We start from the raw sequence: 22,894 nt of genomic DNA on the forward strand, positions 1-22,894 counted from the left end.
CACGCGAGCTGAATCGTAGCGTTGCCAGTCAAGACTAACCATTTCATGATTTATTATCGATTTATTGTCGAATGCCGAATTCGGGGATCACTTAAGTGCAATAATTTATATAAAAAAAAGATGATGAAGAAAGAGGGTAGCGGGTCAAATCAGTTTCCAGGCCACCGGGAATTCACCCGGTGCTCCCGATGGCCACTGGCACACAGAACTATCCAATCTCTATTTGTGGACATGATACTTTGGCATTATCTGTGCAAACTACCACTTTTTTTGTGTTTGTATTTCGAAAGAGCAAACACAACAAATGTTTTCCCTGGATGCATCCATCTTAGTTTTCTGACCTGTGTACTGGAACGCGGTCAACTAGAGTGTGACAACATTCCCAGCTACGACATCCCTCCTCCGAGGTAAATGAAGCGCAGCAGAATTCTAAGAGCGTTTCAGTGTAAATCATGGGACAGCCCTACAAATGGCCTACTCTCTGGGCAGTGCCCTTACTATTAAACTAGGGAGCATATTGAGACACACACTGTTGGTGTTCTCCATCTTGAACATAAATCGAATCTTTTTTGGACGGAAATTTAACTGATCTTATACCTTGATCTGAAACGTTATTTTTGCACACTCCTACAGATTGTTTGGAGTATGCACAGCAGGAGATTAAGTGCAAAACAGGGACCCAGAATATATAGTGAAAAGCACCTGCAGCTAGTAAATCTGCAATTAGCTGGATGTGCAAAAACATTATATCATTGCTCGTTCTTACGAGATGTTGTTTTTCTTCCATTCCCTTCTGTTCAAACCCATAAGATAGTGTGTGTCCCAGTCCCAGTATGAAATTAATAATAGAGTATCAGCACACAGCTTTGGGTGTCCAGGCCTTATTCAAATGGGGAAAAACAGCCCCTGTGCTCCCCATCCATGCCTAGATAAGAGGATAAACAACAAGGAATCCCGTCTTGCTGGCATAAACCATTTCACAAGGATAATTGGGCACAGGTGCGGCTGATCAGAAATAGATCAGCTGGCAGTTTATGTTGTTAGAAATGGCTGGGGATGGGAGACAGAATGAGCTTGACGGCACAAGCAAGACAGAGCCTGGAAAACAGCCGGGGAAATGGGAATCTCTGGCTGCTGAAAAATTGATCCGGAAAGGTGTCAAATAAGTTTCTAAATAGGAAAAAAGCATTTGTCAGAAGCAAGCTATAGATCTTGCTTAATAAAGCATTTGATTTAATCTAATTAGTACTTTTTCAATGGATGGAAATATAGTTTGTTGTGGCTGGCATCATTCCGTAAAGACCCATGAAACCCACTGGGAGATGATGATGGTGCCATTTTCTGTCCACGTTCAGTTCTTTTTTTCCCATATTTTGTCATGCTGCTGCCTTATGCTGAAGGGGTATTCTGGAAGAAAGAAAAAAAAAACTACAAAGTTTAATTATTTTTGAACCATTAAGTTTCATATAAATACAACTAATAAAACTAGAATTGAACTGCAGTACAGCAAAACTTTCACTGTTGCTGTGCAGGAAATCTGTGAATCATTAGCTGGGTTTCCATCCAAATGTGAAGCGAATCTTTTCAAAGGTGTCGATGATGGCATTGGTAACCTAGTAACCAGAAGTAAATAAAACAAGGCAAGCATAGAAAATGGACACAGGACTGCAATTAGTTACGATTGGGCAAGTTATACATTTACTAACGGTGCAGCTTGCAATAGAAAATACAAAAGAAATACAGAAATGTTGATGAAGGCACTAGCAGCAAGGGCACTACGACGACGTCGACCTCCATGCATATGGGAAAGACAATGTCAGCAGGATTTTTGGGAGGTCGTAGTGACCAGACATTTTACTCGCAACCTTTAGCTACGACATTTCAGAATGTCTGAGGCCAAATTTAGAATGTTATGCAACATTATTGACATCATTAGCGAAAACGGCCAATTCATGTGGGTTTAAAGGAACACAACACTATTTTTGAAAATAGGCTCATTTTCCAACTCCCCTAGAGTTGAACAGATGAGTTTTACCGTTTTCGAATCCATTCAGCTGATCTCCGGGTCTGGTGGTAGCACTTTTAGCATAGCTTAGCATAATTCATTGAATCTGATTAGACCGTTAGCATCTCGCTCAAAAATGACCAAAGAGTTTTGATATTTTTCTTGACTCTTTAAAACTTGACCCTTCTGTAGTTACATTGTGTACTAAGACAAGCGGAAAATGAAAGTTGCGATTTTCTAGGCCGATATGGCTAGGGGAGTTATGGTAAATGGACTGGATTTATATAGTGCTTTCAACAGACTCATGGCTATCCAAAGCTCTGGACTCGACAATGCGACCATTGCAAAGCATTGGTCCTTCATGTCAGTACATCATAAGTAAAATGAGGCATCAGTTTACTGTCAGGGATTTTTCTTGACGCGTTGCGTCATGCCGCAACCAGTGTAGACAATTTCACTTATTATAATGGGTTCTATTGTCTTTTGTCGCGTTGCGCCGCTTGCGTCCGGTGTAGACACGGTGTGAGGGAAACATAGCTGTTGTTTTGAATCGAAGAATAAATTGATGAATCATTGTTCTGAATCTGAATTGAGTCTAAACAAATCAATTCACTAAAGTGAATCAGTACGTTTTTTGAACTACTGCCACACTTTTGTTAATTAAAAAAAGTCAGTAGTGTCATTATTTTTAGTGAATTTTTTCTCAACACTGCTGCAGGGATGATGAATAAAGCAATTTATACAGTAACTGTGCACAAGCCAACCTCCATCTTGTGCATGACAGGAAGCTTCTCTGACTTTTGCCCTTATGGTTTCATGGTTATTAGTTACCTGCCGTACTCAGTTATGCACTATTAAACCTCAGAGCATTTCAAGATTGTGGGGGTAAAAAGAGTTTTTAATGGTCCATTTAGATTTGACACCAGCTAGCAAACCTCATGCTCAAAAAGATGTGGGTGACATTTAGAAGAAGGTTATCACATTGGCTCAGCACCTGGAGGAATGGATGAGCCAACTTGGCACATTCCACTCTTCTGAACAGCAATTCAGAGGCACAAAACTTGGACGGACTTTACCTACGCTATCACGCAATTGGGTTTTTTTTGGCGGCCTTGAAGGAAAATGCCTCCTAGATGACCTATAGTACAGACACAAACTCCCTCCCCGCCGAACCCCTCAGGGCTTCTCACGCTTTACAGACTGAAATGCACCTGTCAGCCAAGCCATTGTGACTCCACCTCCCCTTCGGTTTCTCCCTAGTTCAAACCATACGTCTTTGAAACTGATCGCACAGCTCAGTCTCCTTTGGGCTCTGCTGATTTACTTGACCGACCTTTAGCTAAATATTCATTTTTATTCAGCTCTATTTTATGCTGCAATAACTGCCGTAAAAGGCTGACAGTCTAAGCTAAAGGGACATAGCTCAGGAGACTTAGCTAGCATTTAGCACTCCCCTGTTACCAATTTGAACAGTTCTGTTTTTTTTTTATCCTGACTGCATATAAACAATGCTAATATACTTTGCTTTGTCTCTTGGCCAACTTTATGGCTATAAGTGGTTTTCAAAGCTTTTGGCAGCAGCACAAGAAAGTAAGTCCTCTGCTGCATTTTTGGCCATTATTCTGACAATTAGCCATTAGAGAGTTGTGAATGCTGTCAGGGCTTCATGTAATTGCTTTCAGTGATAAATATATATAAAGATGCTCTTAACAGATCTTTGATTCTCAGCTGTTTACAAAGGGCTGTTTTTCTTCCTTTCTCTTCCTTGATTTATTTTTTTGTCCTCCGCTTCCTGAACAGTCCTTAGAGGCAAAACAAAAAGATTGTAGCTGCCAAACGCTCTTTCACTCACACACACAGAAAAACTTTTCTTTTTCTTTTTTCCTTTTCTTTGTATGGTACGAAACCCTATAGGACTGACCAGACATTTCAATGAGACTTTTTCTCTCTAATTGGCATCTTATGCTCTCTGTTTTACCAGGATGAATGGCATGAACTGATTCTGATGTTTCTCACCAAAATACTGTACCTGTATGTCTAGGTCATATGTATAATTTATCATTTTAAAGTATGTATAATTTATTGGGGCAGCACAGTGTCTTAGTGTGTAGCTCTGTCGCTTCACAACATGAAGGTCCCTGGCCAGGATTTTGCATGTTCTCCCTGTGTTTGTGTGGGTTTCCTCCGGGTTTCCCTAAAATCCCGAAAAAGAAAACTAAATTGTCAGTAGGTGTGAATGTGTGTGTGTGAGTCCCAAGCCATGTAATGGATGAGGGTTAGGGAAAGACCTGCCAACCTACACGGGAAAAATCTTTGCCAAAATATTCATGCACAGTCTCTCGAGATGGCCATAGAATCACAAAGAGTCAGATATGACTGAAATGGTAATATATATAATTTATTATTGTTTTATTATATTATTAATTCAAAATGCATATTGTGTAGAATTAATTACAGGAACTGATTTTTCTGACAAAAATATGATCTTATTTCTCCCCAAAATAGAAAAAATGCATTAAGTAATATAAAGATTATTTATAATTTTATAATACATATATATTTTTTGGTTTATACATTATATTATTTATTTATAATTCATATTGTGTGTGTGTGTGTGTGTGTGTGTGTGTGTGTGTGTGTGTGTGTGTGTGTGTGTGTGTGTGTGTGTGTGTGTGTGTGTGTGTGTGTGTGTGTGTGTGTGTGTGTGTGTGTGTGTGTGTGTGTGTGTGTGTGTGTGTGTGTGTGTGTGTGTGTGTGTGTGTGTGTGTGTGTGTGTGTGTGTGTGTGTGTGTGTGTGTGTGTGTGTGTGTGTGTGTGTGTGTGTATACACAAGTTAAGTGATTTTTAGGTCTTTATGCAAATACACTGTGTGTTCAATATTTTCATGACAATTCATCACTCATTAAAAAATAATTTTTTTAACAAAATTATAATTTATTTAATTTTATGTCATAATGATATAATATATAAATATAATTATATTTCATCATATTTTTAATCATAAATTATTATGTTACTTTTCATTTTAATAAAGGTTAATAAAGGCCTTCTGAAGCGAATCGATGGGTTTTTGTAAGAAAAATATCCATAATACGTTATAAAGTAAAATATCTAGCTTCTGACAGACTGCCTTCCGTATTCAACTTAAGAAAAAAGCATAACTGGTGCAACGACAACGTCATATGTAGCGTAACTGTGCATTCACACCGCCGCCGGCGAGAGCGTCAAAGTGGCCGGAAGTCATTCATTCTCAATGGGAGCCCGGCGGCGAGCTCCGGCGAGAGCGGCGCGGCGCGTCTTGGACGATTTGGGCGTCAAGGAGAGTTGAAGTCAGGTCAACTTTATGGTAATGAGCTATGACGCGGTTCGGCGGCAGCCGGCGGCAACCAATGGGAATGTAGAAGTGCTCCGCTTGAGATGATTCTAGAGAACGCAGTGCTGTAAACTTCGGTTCCTACCACATTAGTTCCCAAGCAAAATAGAGGAGGTTGATCACTGCTGGTGCGGCGGGTTTGATAAGAAGACGTGCAACATTATTTATCCACCACACAAATGGCTTTTAATTGGTTTATTTCGTTAGCAAACATGTAACTATAATTGTTAAGTTCTATAAGTTGTTAAGTTCATCGATCTGCTTTTTTTAAACTTTCACATTTAAATGATTTCATGAGGTTATATTATACGGTTATACCCTACCTGTGGTTAGTCTGCACAAACGCAGATCAACATGAGTGTTTGCTTTGTAGCCCCTTTAAATGCCGTTTCAAAAAAGACCAAGCATTCGATCTACGTCAGAGCGGCAGCGTGTCCACGAATCTTTCTGCAGCGTCGATGGCAGGGCGGCCAGAGCGAAGTTTGACGCTCTCGCCGGCGGCGGTGTGAACGCACAGTAAGCATTTTGAACTGCGAGAGGCGTTACACTTTCTTTGTAAGTTGAATATGGAAGGCGGTCTGGCGGAAGCTAGATATTTTACTTTATAAAGTTTTAAATACATTTAATATCACTATTAGTAAAGCTAGTATGATCCCTGTATAATATCAGTCTTTAAAATGCAAAATATTTAAAGTGTACCTAAAGTATACTTTCCAATTGTTCCACTTTAGCACAATCAGATATACTTAAGTATATCTTTAGTTGAACTTCAGCACTATTTCTGGATAACTAAAGTGCATTAAGTACAAAATTAGTTGTTCCAATTTAGCAGACTTTAATATACCAATTTAGTATACCAAAAGTACAATTGCAGGGTATTTATATTACATATAAGTACATACATATGTAAATGTATTTGTATATTTCATATACATTTTATAATATTTATATTTCACTAGGGTGTATATATATAATTTCCCCCTTTTTTTCCTATATTTTCTATAGTGAAGGTGAACCCATATACGAACAAGTTCTCCGTTTAGGATGAGAGCAAATTCAACCCAAGAGCCTTCGATGACGTGGATGATTACGCTACTGTTGATCATCTGTCCATCATCGTCTAAAGCCCGCCCTGACAATTTCATTGGTCCGAACAGTTTCTGTTCGGGCATAATTCCTCCTCTATGGAGCGAGTCCAGACCGAATTGCCCGAGCAAAAAAAATTGTGGGCGGGGCTAAATTCGGCTGGCATCCAGGCTATATATTTTCCTCTTTTTGCCCTCTCTTTTTCTCGCATACCTCTTCTACTTCTCGAAACCATGTACGAGCTTTCTAATAAGTTCCTTTCCCATGCCTCCCTGGGCCTGTTATATTTATAGTGCTCATAATTCATTTACTTAGCTTGAGTTTGCTGACAGATCCCCTTTTGCAGTGCCTGCCATGACCGTTCCCACAAATTTGATTAAGTAGAGCAGGGAAGCTTAAAGCTTTGTGTCTGCGTCTGTCTGATCAAAGCCCACTGGCTGTCTCTCGCCTGTCGTTTGGGGTCAGTCTTTTCTCACACGCATGGCGAGCTATGAGTTCTTATGGTGCGACATCTAGGACCGGCTCTGTGCTTGGAGAAAAACAGGCAGTGTTTGCTTTATCCCTGTGATATGCTCTTATGGGAGAGTGTGTATTGGGAGCCATGGCACACTTGCATCCCAATGATGGCTGCTGGAGCAGATAAAGATGGGTTTCTCGTAAAGCCTGGATTGGCCTACATGACATTTTTAAGCGTGGGATGTTTGAGTGGGGCTAAAATATCCATGCGTGTCCCTCTTCCCTCTTTTGAAACATCAGTGCAAGTCCGTCTCTACCTTTTTCCCCTCTTCTTAACTTGCTCCCTTTCCCTTTTGTATATTTCTGAGATGATCTAGCGTTATGACGGGCTTTAGAAGCTAAGGCAGTTATTTAAAAAAAAGCAATTCAGCCGCAGTTTAAGCAGAGGCCTCTCACTTCTTTTCCGGATGGGAAGATTTGCATAATTGTTCCATAATGCCCGAATTAGCATCTGTAAATCTTAATTTGATAATGCATCTTCTTGTCGAGGTGGCAGGCCGGAATTGGATTATGGGCTTGGATCTCATTAGCGCTATTTGACAAAGGTCGTTTTCATAACACCAGTATGTCATCAACTGCGATTTCAAACAAATTAATTCCTTTTTATAATTCTCTCCTGGCTGGAAGTCATCCCCCCCTGCCTCTTTTGTCCTCTGCTGCCATTTTCTGTACAATAAAGGCTTATACCGTATCGCCACACACTAAAAAATACACACACAAGTAGAGTGAGGTACAGTGCTGTTTTTGAATGTATTTCTACTCTTTTACTGGCATTCATGCTGTTATTGAATCAGCAAAAGTCAGTGTGAGCCCATTTGACATCTCATCAGGTATCATGCAGTCTTATTTGTGCCGTTTGACTGTTTCCCACAGCTTGACCCTGTATATCTGTTCTCTTTTCTCACAGGAAACAAGGATAAACTGCATCCGCATCGCCCGTAAAGGTGAGTTATTTAATGCTGATGCTACAGAACTTTTTTTTTATTTTTTAGAAGTACTCTGCAGTTTTGTGCTAAATAGTTTTTTGAAAGAATGTGTGAGTTGAATTGTCCTACTATATGCAGGGTCGAAATCAACATACTGGGAATTAACATGAATTTAGAAAATGTACGGGCTATGTATATTTCTTACCAGCCATGAAACTATATTTTGTACTATTTTTATGAAATATGCTTTTGCAATTTTGACAATCATTGAAAAATATGTATTTGTGTCTATTTGACAATGGGATTCTACTCATGTTTGATTCTAAGGGTCAGGAAACGGTGGAAAAGGTTTTGTTACATTAGTTGGAAATGTAACAAAATGTAAATTAATATATTGTTTTATGTAAATGAGTAGGCTCAATGATTATCAGTTTGAAGCTAAAACTGTAGGCAACAACACCCATTAGTCAAAAGTCTTGTGGACAAACATCTATTGTGTTTTGTAGTCTTAATTCTGAGACTTACATTGTTAGTTTTTTTTTTTTTTTTAAACACCCATAAAAGTTATTCTCTCAAAATACAAGAATGTACATACATGTTGCTCTCATATTATGGTAGCCCAGTTTGTGCTGAACACAGTGTAATGACACTTTTGCCATTAATATGTTTATAAGCAACTGAAAAAAGCATAAATGTCAGAGCATGTCAACTTCTAAAGGGCCCAAAACAGCTCAGACTCCAGAGGGTTAAAGTATGATAGAGTGGCCACAAATAGTAAAGCATAAAAATCGAAGTGGATTGGATATATGGTGCTATTCCGACTGCATGAGTGGAGGTTTTTCAGCTTATATTTGCTATTCACTTATTCACAATGTTGCGTGCCTGAGGGTCACAGCTATTCTAAGATGTCATCAGCATTCTACTTCCAGATCCCTCTGGAACTAACAGTTTGCTGCAGGCGGATGGTGCACCAGTGTCGTTTTTAGCATCAAAGACATCAAAAAGAGAGATGGAACACTTGAATGGGAGAAATTGTGTTACCCTAAATATGGCATCTGTAGTCCTGCTTTAGAGTTAAACGAGTCAGATAGAGCCACTGCAGCATCTGTAAGAAGTCCTGCCTTAATGTTACAGCAGCCAATCACCGGATTGTTTACTCTAGAATGTGTATACACTCCAGCAGGACTAGACTGATAAAGGAAGGTTTTTTATTTAATGATTTGAAGGCACTGTTGTCAGATTCTATAGCTGATTTGAAATATGTTATAAGAACTTTAACTTCACAAACTTCACTTTAACTTTGTATTTTAGTCCTTAATAGAGGGTATGCATTGACATCACTTTTCCGCCAGAACACACCCACTCAGCCGGACTGAGTGGCAAAAGAGCTGCTGCATGACTGGATTTAATAGGGGAGACTGCGGAAATGCGAGTAAAACAAATGTTTATCAGTTTGAACTAAAGGTTGGACTCCATATAGTGTTCCTTACAACTTACCAAAGATCCAGTGATCCATGGATATTGACATGCAGCCAGGAATCGTGTTTCGTGATATTTAAATGTGTATTTCGACGCTGAGGAAATACATAAAGCAAATTTGCCTGTGAACTTTTTATATAAATACAATATAGGTAGGTCTAAGTCCGGGTGATCACTTATATGAATATTGTCATATCGTCCAAACCCTAAAATTGTATACGTTTTATCAGTTATATCAGTTTTTTTTTTTCTTTTAAACATCCATTTATGCAGAATGGAAAATATTTAATTGATGAGTTGTCAATACAATATATAGGGTATGATTTTGCCCTAAAATTCGACATATTGACACAAAATGATCCACATTTTGGCTGCCTGGAGTCCAGTTGTTTCTGTCAATTGCAGCAATCCATTTGCAACTTTTTTTCTGGAGCTTTCGGAAGTCTGTAAAGATATACCTCAGCTTTCTTGTCAAATCTATTTGTACAGTCAATCTCAAAGCTCTTTCCCATTTTAGATGTGTTTTGCATGGCATTCACCCTGAAAACCAATGCTGTCTTTTTGCCGCTCAGTGTGGCAGTGACATCATGTGCATACCCTCTATAGGGTTGCATTTACACACAGTACGGTTATTTACAGGAGTGACAACTGCATTCTATACTGTAAGAAAAGCCCCAATGTACTGTGTTAATATGAAAGCATTTTCCCTATTGATTTTTTTGTGTTTTACCCGTATTTTGAAATACACATTGCATTGTGTTATAGGGTTAAAGGCATATCCATAAACTTGACGGATAATGTCCAGTTCCTGTACACTGTAAGAACATTATCCACAATGCAATGTGTAACTCAGAATACAGGTAAAACACTTGTGAAAAAAACAAAAACAATACGGATTTCCCCATTCAAGTAGCGACTGATTGATCTAACTTGGCCTAAAGGGACACTGCTAGGTTTTGGTATCAAAGTGGTTTCCATCTTCCGGCTCAGTAGTCCAGCTCTATGATCATTGCTCAAACCTCTCAGAGCTTTACCACTGAGAAATACTCCATAATGGTTCACTAGCTAATCTTACATGTGCAGTTGTTCCCCAAGCGCTCAGATTTCCGACCTGAGTTGCGAGCGTCCGTGAATTCCCTGAAGGGCAAAGCATAGTGTACAGCTTTGGGATGTGTGTTGGTTTCCAGTGAAATTTTGTGTCTAGACACACACAGCTTTTTCCTTTATACATCCCCCGCCCCCTTTCTCTTCTGGAGACAAGGGCACTAACGGAGAACAGGTCACTCTTTCATCATGTTTGTTTTGGTTGCTTGCGGTAGGGGAGTGGACTGTATCAAAGCAGATTTGTCTGGGGTGGGCAGTCTCGGCAAAGACACGCCGCAGCACGCAGGCTGAGAGAGATCAGTTTTCGGGTCCCTGTCCGGTCAGCAGAAAGACCTTCACATCAAACACCACTGATGGAGTCACCTGTGCCTGTCAATACACGCTAGCACCTGTCAGGCCCCTCAGAGGAAGATGAAAAGGTTCAGGAGGCATAGATTCCTGTCAAGGCAACAAAAAAAGAACTGCACTTCCCTCTATCGAACGGCATAAGGGCTCAGTACCGGCAGGACGGTATTGTAGTGTGCGGCGTTTTGAGGCTAGTGAGCACAGCCTCTCGGTTAAATCGACCTGGCTTTCTTTTTGAGACCGAGTAATGAGGGTGACGACTAGCCTTCTGAGCATGAAGCCAAGAGGAGGAAGTGGACATTTTAGGCCAGTTTTGTCGTCCCATCTGCTCAGTGGGCACAGACACACACACATTTGCGATGTGGGCTAACATGCCAACATATTGATGGACAGAATAGAGCTCTCTTGACTTTCTCAACAGGAAAGAACGATTAAATAAATTAACAGTGCTAACAAACAGAAGGACAAGAAATGTTTGACTGTATTTTATTCATTTATTAAGGTCTCTGACGTCATCATATTCAATTCTAGTCGAATATGAGTCTGATTCTACTCCATTAGGCTGTGATTATGAGGCATGTTTCAACCGAACAAGGAAAGACCTCAATTGGATAGACCTACAACCAATCAGAGAAATGGAGCGACGCATAACGTTAGTTGTCAACAGAACTCAACTGCACGCAAGCTGGAAGAAGTAGATGAGTGTAAACGATCTTTGCCGGTGTTGTAAAAAAGAATCGGATCAAAACAGGGCAAATACATTAAAGATAATTAGCAAATATGACTTTATGTCCAGGTTGAAACTGTCAAAACGGCATCATTTTCAATGTCAACAGTAAGAATAAGCCAATTTAAGTGCAAAAAGTGCCCAATATAAGAGATCGGAAGAAGCAATGTACATAACAGGCATTCACACATGGAGTACTTACCAACACGATCATCATTTTTGAGAGAAATAGTGAAGGTGAATGCATATACGAGTTAGAACGAATTCAACCAAAGCTTACGTTACTGTTTATCATCTGTCCATCATCGTATAAAGCCCGCCCTGACAATTTCATTGGTCCGAACAGCTCTTGTTCGGGCATAGTTGGTCCACAACGGATCAATTCCAGACCGAATTTCCCGAACTCATGTTGTGGGCGGGGCTAAATTCGGCTGGCATCCAGGCTAAGGTCTCTCATAAGACACGCACACATTTGCGATGTGGGCTAACATGCCAACATATTGATGGACAGAATAGAGCTCTCTCGACTTCCTCAACAGGAAAGAACAATTAAACAAATTAACAGTGCTAACAAACAGAAGGACAAGAAACTGTTTGGCTGTATCTTATTCATTTATTAAGGTCTCTCATAAAGGGTCTAAATGACAAGAAGGAATCCAGATTGTCACAAAAATCTATAATTGAGGTTGTTGATTTTGATTGGCCACATAAACGTCCTATGAATCAACGATCAAGGTCCACAAGAAAATTGGCACCCTGATGTGCTCAAAATTCAACCGAATTGCTTACAAACCTAAGCTGCCAAGACTCCCATTTCCTTGCACAGGTGACAGTTTAATTAACAGTCCCATGGCAATCTTCACAGAACAATAGACTTTCGTTGTAACTCCAAGTGCTAATTTCCACTTTTGGTGCGCTCAGCAGGTGCTCACATTAATCTTAAAACGAATTTCATGCCTGTGTTGGGCTTAATTGATATTCTGAAAGGAAACTCAGCACGGCGATAAAAATCTGATCAGGTTTGCATCAAACTTTAATGGATGTTTTCTCATCTATATTTCTTGCGATGAATATATTTAATACCTCATTAAGAACTCATGATTTAGCCGTTATTGTGAAGATTATGCATGAACTATGCAAATTATGCCTTTTTATCTCATCTTATGTTTGGAATATTGTACTTGCATGTTATGGTAGCGTTATTGTGTTGACACAATATCCCATATCATTGTCTTTTTTTGTTGCTGTTGTTGTTTTTACTGAGGTTTATGCTTAAGAGAAAAACATTTGCTTCTTAATATGCTTTTGATTGACACAAGATAAAGATGTCTGAAAAAAGATATAAACTAATCCTTATTTAATTTTAATTGTAGTTTAAAATGTAAAATGCTTTTTTCACTTAATTTTATATATATATAATTTATGTTGATTGGGACACTTTTTCCCAGTCATCTCATCTCGTCTCTTTGTAAGAGTTTTGTTTTTTAGCAGTTTTAGCGCATTTAATTGAAGACGTAAGAAATCTAGATCAGATCCCTTCACTCCTGACATCTGAAGTATATGTATATTTAATATTGTTATCAGTCTGATACAGACACATACTGTATTGGTGCCTTAGATGCAAATCTGTGCCTGTGCCTGTGAAGATATGCACCCAAAGTACTATACTCTATAAAAAGGAGATGGTTTCTTCTAAGATAATTCATGGTTGGCTCTTTTCAAAAGGTTCCTGTGGGAGTCTGACTTCTCAAGTCTAGAGTAATGTGGGGTCTCCATGGGGGGTTGGGAAAGTATAGCCCTTGTTGTCTTCGGATGTATAAAGTCTGTCACATAGAAAGTTGCTTCGGATTGAAAGGGTAGGAATGGTCTAGAATTACGCTTCTTTAAATAAACTCTTCTCCCTCCAAGAACTTTGAAAAATCTGTCATTTTATATCATTACAAACCTGTATGACCTTCAAAAAGAAATGTTTGGCGGAATAATGCTGATCACTTTTATTCATGCCGTTACAAAGAAGGTGGACTGGGGCACTTGAGCTTCGAAAACTCGCCATATGCCATACATGCTGTATTCCAAGTCTTCTAAAGTCATTCATTAGCATTGTGGGCATTAGCATTGTGTATTTCACTAATATTGAATGAATCTTTCTTTTTATTTGGATATTTTCAGTAAATGATCCACTGTATGCAAAACAACCAGTGAATAATCAAACTCACGCAGGTTTGGAACCACATGAGGTATATAATAAAAAAAAGAAATTATGATTGTAAGCCATTCTGTAACTCCAGTCAACAGAAAAAGCTCCTCAGTTTTCAGAAGCATTTCTTCGCCGCACTGAATGAGCCATTGTCACAGAAAGATGGGGAAGTTTTGAAACTGCCTTTGGCAGTTGAGGGAGCAGAGAAGTTGAGGGAGCCATGGCAAATTCTTTTCTCGCTGCCCTACATCTCTCCACATGCTTATGACTTTTTTTAGCCTTGGCCTGGGATGGAGCCCTAAAGCAGACCTTTTTCCTCAGGCCTCAGCTCATACTCTTTTTCATTGAACCCTGTAGCTTTCAGACCACTGAGACCTCAAGGGAAGCGCTAACACTAGGCTTCTAGCACTAAGAAGATCTCTAGTCCCTCTTCAACAAGATGGATTCCCACTGTGATTTGACTAAGGAGACATTGCCCCATTGGCAAGTAACCAGCTATTAGTTTAAATAACTACAGTCTGGTGGGAAATTACACTCAGTTTCTTGTCATGTGCAGAGGAAGGGGAGGTCGGATTATGTCACAGGTTGTTTGCCTGTGAGTTTATCTGTCTTTTTTTCCCTCTTTTTTTCCACTTTTTGCCATTAGTCGTAAATTGATGTGGCAACAGACCTGCTTCCCTCTGCCAATTAAATGAATAGTGTAACAGCTGAAAGTCTGCCTGGAAGAAAATGTCTGCTTGATGATATATTTCATGGACCACTTGATTATAAATTATACATTTGCATCTTAATGTGTCTCGCATAATTCCTTCTACAGTTGCCATATGACATGAAGCCCTAATGTTATTTTTTATTGTCTAGACGAGAGTAGAGTGACAGAAATATATATATATATATATATATATATATATATATATATATATATATATATATACCATACATTAGATATTTTATCATCAAAAAGCCTCTTGTGCCTTTATTGTGTTCTAATTAAAGATTTTCTTGTTAGCCTTTTGCTAAAAAATTGTGATTATGATTATGAATGGGCAGGTTAGCCTGTGAGCAGCATGCTAAGCTATTGGGCTAATCAGTTAACTTGCAAGTTTGCAGGGGTTATTTTTATATTATTTAAATACTATTGTAGTATTTAAATCATTGTTTTATTTTTGTGCTTTTGTCATTTTTTAATTCTTTTTTTATTTCTATTTAGCTTTAATTTATTTTAATTTCAGTTTTCGTAGTAATTTTGCTTCTTCAACTTAAAAGCAACGTTTCTAATTTATTTTATTTACATGTGATATTTATATTTTATTTTATTTCAGTTTTATTACAATTACGTTTTTTTAATAGTAACAACACAATTGTTTATATAATGTGGTATAATGTCTTATTTAAATATATATCAATTTATGTATTTTCATTTTTAAGATGACATATATTAAAGCAGAAGTATATCATTTCAGCGTTATAGTTCTGTTAGCCAATGAAATAGCTTTTCGGTCCAAGGAAGATATTTTTATTCTGTTATAGACAATTTATCATAATCTTTTTATGATTAGGGTGTGTACACAACCTCATTTGGAAAAGCATACTGTCTTAGTGTAACTACTGAACTTAAATTCGAACGTTTTTCGTGAAAACAGCAGAACATAAAAAAATTCCATTAATGTTCTCACACTCTCATCAGTGCAGAAAAACCCACAAAAACATGCAAAACATTCCCGTACTAGCACGAGTGTGTGAAAACGGTATAAATAGCCCAGCTGCTACGTGTCCAGGTCAGGGCAATTTGCCTCGGGCTCCGCTACATATGCACACTTTCCCTTTGCGCTCTCTCTCTTGGATCACACGGTCTCATTCTCTGCTGTGACAGAGAGCCGTGCAATCCCCAGGAGCCTCAGATTGTGAAATGACCCCTGCCCACATGCTGTCAATGGAGACAGGTGACGGGGATAAATAGCTGACCAGGTGCAGTTGGTACTCGCGCCACAGAAGAGGCATGCATTCTGCGTGGTACAGTACAGAAGCATCTCATGATGAGAGATTGAAGGAGCCCTCAGAATTGCCAGAGAACTTTCATTTCTTTCACCATGGCTCATGATTGCATTTTGGGTTTTGACTCAGGCCTAGATTGTAAAGGCTATTTACTGTAAATTGTAAATTTTGTCTTGCCTCGATCACTCTTTCTGTCAGTGCATGGCTAGGTCTCTTGTTTTCTGTTTTTCACTTTTCTGTTCAAGAGCTTAATCAGCTGTACTCATGTCAATGCAGCGCCATCTATTTTATCACCACATCCAATTTTTCTGTCTTCAGTTTTACTTTAGTTGACCACTTTTTAGACCTATTAGCTCTTGAATCACACTACGAAAGATAACTACAAAGATAACGACAACTATACTAGTGTCTAACCAACACATGAGAACATTGTTTTTTTTTTTAGAAGAGCGCACTGCAGTTCTGTCATCTGTGCCACTTTAAAGGGGTCATGAACTGTCTATTGTTTTATAATGTTACATCAAAAATAATCATAATTTAGAAATAAGGCATTTTCCTACCGTGATTTTAACCCTCTGATATGAACACTCTGTTTTAAGGGGTATGTCTGCTGTGAGACTTCAGTGTGAACGCCCACTGCTGTGATTGGCTAACATCTTTGCATATGAAATAGCTAAGTATTACATGTGGAAGTCTCTCGAAAACTTTTAGCACGTTTTTACTATTGCAGCTTTCAAGGTTAACTAGTCGTGAAAAGTGTTGATTATAGCATTATATTTAGATCTATGGCATTATATTCCGATCACAGACATGTTGAGCGCATGATTGTGGTCTCGTCATTGTAACTCGATTTCTGCACACTAGCTAAAATGCTTTCATCACAACTGACAGTGCAAACACAATGTAAATAAAAGATTTGTTGACTATAACGGGAGTTTTGGCGCGAGTCCAAAACACAGTCACTGATAAACTCGCGCTGTTTGATTGACAGCTCCAGCTATTTCAAATGGAGCTTTCTTTGATAACTTTCTATTTATAATATAATCACAGTTTAAATAACCAATTATTTTCCTCCTATTAAGAGAAACAATGTGATGTTGACCATTTAGTCACTGGTTTGATTCATTGACACACAGATGAATGAATCATTACATATCAGAAATCACTGATCACAGATCAGGCATTGGAATTAACACGGTTACTTACTTGTTGCATTACTGTCGAGTCCATATCATAAAAGCTTGTTTGCAAAGCCTGCGCCGAAATTTGGACTGATTTACCAAAGAATCCACAGTCAAATGTACAGAATACAAATAAATAATGAAAATAAATAACCACATTCCTAGCATTAGGATCCTTTGGAAGGTAATGTTATTTGCTGTCCATCCTGTTTTGCTCATCTCTCCTCATCATCTCACTAACACGCCAGTGGGCGGGGCCAAAGAAGCAATGATGAAGTAGATATTGATTATCTTCTGCAGGGGTGGTCTTTCACCTATCTATTAAATTGGCACATTGCCCAATGAGTCGTTCGCTGGGCTTGGTAGCTAGCCTGGATGCCAGCCGAACTTAGCCCCGCCCACAATATTTCAGGTCGGGAAGTTCGATCTGGATTTGATCCGTTGTGGAGCAACAATGCTCGAACCAGAGCTGTTTGGACCAATCAAATTGTCAGGGCGGGCTTTATACTATGATGGACAGATGATCAACAGTAACGTAATCATCCACGTCACCAAAGAGCGTTTGGTTTGAATTCGTTCTTATCCTAAACGGAGAACTTGTTCGTATATGCATTCACCTTTACTATTTCGCTCAAAAATGATGATCGTGTTGGTAAGTACTCCGTGTATCCTTAAATTCTATTTACAACACCGGCAAAGATTGTTTACACTCATCTTTCTTCTTCTACTTCTTCCAGTGTGCGTGCAGTTGAGTTCTGTTGACAACTATGCATCGCTCAACATACGTCACTTACTCCGTTGCTCTGATTGGTTGTAGGTCTATCCCATTGAGGGCAGAGTCATTTTCTTTCCTGGTTCGGTTGAAACGCCCCATAATCACAGCCCAATGGAGCAGTATCAGACTCGTTTTCAGTTAACTGATATTTTCAGTTCTGAAACTTACAAGATATTCTTATAGTATGATGACCTCTTATTAAATTTGATTTCTCAGTTCATGACCCATTTAAATGCTCGAGCTGTTTAAAGTTGGATGGATTCTGATTTGTTACCAGTGTCTGTATCTTTCATCAGCTGGAAAAAATCACTCTGAAAATTATTCCAATTATATCGTTCCTCCGTTTTAGTTGTGGTGTGGACTTTCCAATTATTATAGTATTATTAAAACTTAATAGATATTGTTGTAGTTATTGTCCTTGGTGTGAATGGGCCTTTAGTGTTGAGATCATGATTAACATGTTCCATAGCTTGGTGAAGAGTGTGACCATCTTAATCTGGAACAGTATAAACTGTTATTTTCCTTTCAGCCTCATTTAAATGTCTTTCCTCTTCTCAGTATTTTGAATGTGTCTGTTTTTGATTTCTTTGCTGGTTGATATGTTAATTCATGCTGGTTTATATGTTTATAAATAATTCCTAGTGTCCTCAAAAGTTATGTATGTGTGTTCTTTAGCCGCCTGTAAAGACCATCAGCGAGCTCTTGAGGTCACTCAGCGCTCAGAGGAGATGGGGCTCATCCTAGGAGTGTGTGCTGGTGGGCTGGTGGTCCTGATACTGCTACTGGGGGCCATTATCATAATCATTAAAAAAGGGTGAGTTCCACTGGTCAGGATGAAGATGTGAGAGCCCAAGCATGCTTAGCTTTAAAACATGACTGTATTTAAGTCACAATTTCACATGCAGTTTCATAGTCATTGCATTTGATTTCATAAAACAGATTAAATAATTATTAAAAAAGTATTGTTCAAATATGGTTTTTTTTTTCCAAAAGAAATTAATGCTTTTATTCCGCAAAGATGCATTAAATTGATAAGAAGTGACAGTAAAAACTTTTTTGTTACAAAAGATTTATATTGGAAATAAATGCTGTTCTTTTGAACTTTCTATTAATCCAAAAAATCCTGAAAAGTCAGTGTTGTAATAATATTAATAATAATATTAATAATAATAATAATGTAATAATATTTGCAATCATTGTAAATTGTAATAATATTTCACAATATTAGTTTTTACTGTATTTTTTCATCAAATAAATGCAGCTTTGGAGTGCATGAAAGAAAAATCATTAAATATCTTACTGACCCCAAACTTTTGAACAGTATTGTATATATTTTATTATTTTAATATATATTTATAAATGATCTTTCAATTAAAAATGTACATTATATTTATATTTCATTTTAATCTTTATATATTTTTATGCAGTGGCATTCATACATTTTAACGTGATGTAAGTGTCCGGAAAGTTTTTGGAGCCACTGTATGTGTTGCAAAACAAAGAAATACTTCAAATTTTCCTATAGGCCTTTATGTTATAGACCTTGGCAGTTATAAGCCCGTGGGCCATTTTCCAATATTTCTTGTGAGGGTGAGACTTAAATGAGACTTAATCTGTTCCTGAGAGACCAGGCTATTGTGCGTTCAGCTATGACTAACTTAAACCTACCCATTGCAGCTTATGACTTCGATTATTCGGCTCAGTCAAAGGGCACCCAGGTGTTCTCCCCTGCATTCTCACGTGCATCGGAGGAGAGATTTCCAAGGGTTTTCATCTTCTGAGATTATCGGAGTGTGAAATATTTAATTAAAGAGAAATGCAATTCAATTACTCACTTAATTAGGCCTTGCCCGCTGCCGCCCTGAACCAGAAATGAGCCAGTAATTGGGATGGAAAAAGTGTGCTTTCAGAGATAATTAGCCCACGGCTCTCAAAAGGTCATCAGATCCAGTGGCAAATGAGAGACACGGGCCTCTCGTTCCTCAAACAGCACCAATCACTGAAAATGAATCTACGCAACGGTCATCTCATAGATTCATCTTCAGGAACAGATAAAGACATTCACATTCTGTTTTTCATATGAGTTTCTCACATGCATGAATAGTGATTGCCTAGAGGCTACTGTTTTAGACTTTTGTCTATGTCATGTCAGTTTTAGATGGTTTATTGCTGTTTAGCCATGCATGATAAGCTGATAATTATTTTCATGTTATTTCCCATTTATTTATTCAAGAACATTTTTAAAATTACACTATAATATAAAATTGTGTCTAAAAAAAAAAGGTTCTAAATCTCAAAAAAATAAAAATCTTTATAAACATGCCGTAGAAAAAAAACATTACTGGTGTGCATTTTAAGACAAAACAAAGGCACTGACATATTTTAAGATAAACTACCGGTCAAAAGTTTGAGAACGGTAAGATTTTAACACAGGTTGTATTAGTTAACATTAGTTAATGCATGGGTTAACATGAACTAACCATGAATAACACCTGTTCAGCATTAGTTAATCTTTGTTAACGTTAGTTAATAAAGATACAGCTGTTCATGGTTTGTTCATGTTACTTCACAGTCCATTAACTAATGTTAACAAGATTTTAATAATGCATTAGTAAATGTTGAAATTAACATTAACAAAGATATATAAATGCTTTTTAAGTGCAGTTCATTATTAGTTCATGTTAACTAATGTAGATGTTAATTAATGAACCTTATTGTAAGGTGTTACCAGATTTTTTAGTCTCTTCTGCTCACCAAGGCTGCATTTATTTGATCCAAAATACAGCAAAAACAGAATTATTGTAAAATATTTTTACAATTTAAAATAACTTTTTTCTATTTGAATATATTTTAAAATGCAATTTATTTCTGTGATTCAAAGCTGAATTTTCAGCATCATTACTCCAGTCTTTAGAGTCACACGATCCTTCAGAAGTCATTCTAATATGTAGATTTGCTACTCAAGAAACATGTATTATTATTATTATTATTATTATTAATATCAATGTTGAAAACAGTTGTGTACAATTTTTTTTTTCAGGATTATTTAATGAATAGAAAGTTCATCAGCATTTATCTGAAATATAAAGCTTTTGCAACATTATAAATGTCTATACTGTCACTTGATCAATTTAATGCGTCCTTGCTGAATAAATGTATTATTTTCTTTAAGTCCCCCCCCCCAAAAAAAATAAATAATAATAATAATTCTTACCGACCCAAAACTTTTGAATGGTAGAAAACAACCCAAGTTGGGTTGAAAATGGACAAACCCAGCAATTGGGTTGTTTTAACACAGCGGTTGGGTTAAACATTTGCCAAACATTTGCCAAAAAATACTGTATTGCTTGCTTAAAATGAACCCAAAGTATGTTGGATATTAACATGTATTAATATGTTTAATAAATTAATATTATTAAGAAGTTTAATGAATAATAATTAAACAATAAACATTAAATTGCACTCTAAAAAATGCTGGGTTAAAAATAACCCAAGTTGGGTTGAAAATGGCCTAACCCAGCAATTGGGTTGTTTTAACCCAGCGAGTGGGTTAAATGTTTGCCTAAAACAACCCAATTTCTGGGTTAAAACAACCCAATCGCTGGGTTAAAACAACCCAATTGCTGGGTTAGTCCATTTTCAACCCAACTCTGGTTATTTTTAACCCAGCATTTTTTAGTTTTTAATTATTAAAAAAATGTTGACCAGTAATTTAGGTCTGCCGACCACCTTCTTTAAACTGGAGTTAATCCATGTTTTAACCAGCTACCAGAAACAGACAAGACTGACCAATTTTGGCTAGTTTAATCTGGTATTTCTATCTCAAATATTATGGCTAATTTGTTTGCATTTGAGCATTTTATTTATCTTTTACATGAAAAATTATCTGAGCATACCTCAGCCTCTCTTTTTTCCTTTTCTGACTACTGGGGAGGGACAAAATGTTTTATAAGCTAAACGTTTGAGTGCAGCAAAGCCCTTTAGCTGGAGATAAAGTGTCACAGTAACGCGCCTACTTCAGTTAGCGATGGGAGTCCTTCCCACTGAAATGGAATGAGAGATACCGAGCCTTTGTGTGTGAGAGAACATTTTAAGCCATTTAATCCAAATCACCCCAAAATGGAGTTGAAGAATGTTTGTAATACAAATGCAGATGGAAGTGTTTTCCAAGCGTTTCATTGGACAATTTAGCGGATGTTGGGTTAGATTGTGCCGGCGAACTTCAGTGAAGTCGCCGCTGCGGAGAGCGAATATAAAAGTCCCTCTCAGCAGGCCCCTTTGTTAAACTCGTTAAAAGCAACAAGACGACATATTTGATTAGGCCGCCATTTCCCGCTCTGTCTGAGGTTTTGTGCATATCTGCATGTGTCCCATTACTCGCGTGGCAAATGCAAGCTCCTGACGGCTGGCTTTTTTTCACTCTAATCAGAGCTCTGCCAGTGCTTGCATCTCATGTCCCTTCTTCTTCTTCTTCTTCTTCTCTTTTTTTCCCCTTTCTTCTCTTCCTCTATTTTTTTTCTCTCTCTCCAGAAGGGATTACTACTCATACTCGTATTATCCGTAAGTGGCTTCTTCTCCATTGCACATCATCATTTCTCATGGCTTTTTTGTGCACTTTTTAGAGAGGGGGGCAGCAGCGGAGTGATGATCTTCTCTTTCTCTCTCACCAACTCCCCTAACTCACCTCATCTCTCTCTCTCTCTCTCTCTCTCGTTTCCTTCACGTTCCATTTCTCTACCCCCCCCCCCCCTTTCTTCTCTCCTTGCCCTCTTCTCTCTGTCTCCTCAGTAGGAAGCCGGTGAACATGAATAAGACCCCCATTACGTACAGGCAGGAGAAGAGTAATATGATGGGCTCCATGGAGCGCAGTTTCACTGATCAGAGCACTCTGCAGGAGGACGAGAGGATGGCCTTGTCATTTATGGACACCCATACGTGCAGCACTCGCAGTAAGACGTGACACGACACAAGCGCACACACCTCAACTTGAACTTAAAGGGTTAGCTCACCCAAAAATTCTGTCATCATGCACTTTCATGTCAAATGGTAAATGGTAAATGGACTGCATTTATATAGCGCTTTTAACAGACCTACGGCCATCCAAAGCGCTTTACATTTGCCTCACATTCACCCATTCATACACTCATTCACACACCGACGGCGGTGTCAGCCATGCAAGGCGCCA

General features: G+C 38.1%; 1 protein-coding gene across 4 annotated transcripts in view; it reads left to right on the forward strand.

Annotated features, from left to right (window-relative positions):
- ptprub (protein tyrosine phosphatase receptor type Ub) overlaps window positions 1-22,894 on the forward strand; it is a 322,943-nt gene that overhangs the window by 249,554 nt on the left and 50,495 nt on the right. For 3 of the 4 annotated variants that reach the window (XM_079836102.1, XM_079836104.1, XM_079836103.1), the window contains exons 13-16: window positions 7,888-7,924; window positions 18,385-18,523; window positions 22,240-22,269; window positions 22,498-22,658. In XM_079836102.1, the coding sequence (XP_079692228.1) occupies window positions 7,888-7,924; window positions 18,385-18,523; window positions 22,240-22,269; window positions 22,498-22,658 (367 nt within the window). The remainder of the gene's footprint in view (window positions 1-7,887; window positions 7,925-18,384; window positions 18,524-22,239; window positions 22,270-22,497; window positions 22,659-22,894) is intronic. The other variant, XM_079836105.1, reaches the window with a different exon arrangement.

Source organism: Gobio gobio (assembly GCF_949357685.1).
Source record: "Gobio gobio genome assembly, chromosome: 15".
Classification (NCBI taxonomy): Eukaryota; Metazoa; Chordata; class Actinopteri; order Cypriniformes; family Gobionidae; genus Gobio; species Gobio gobio.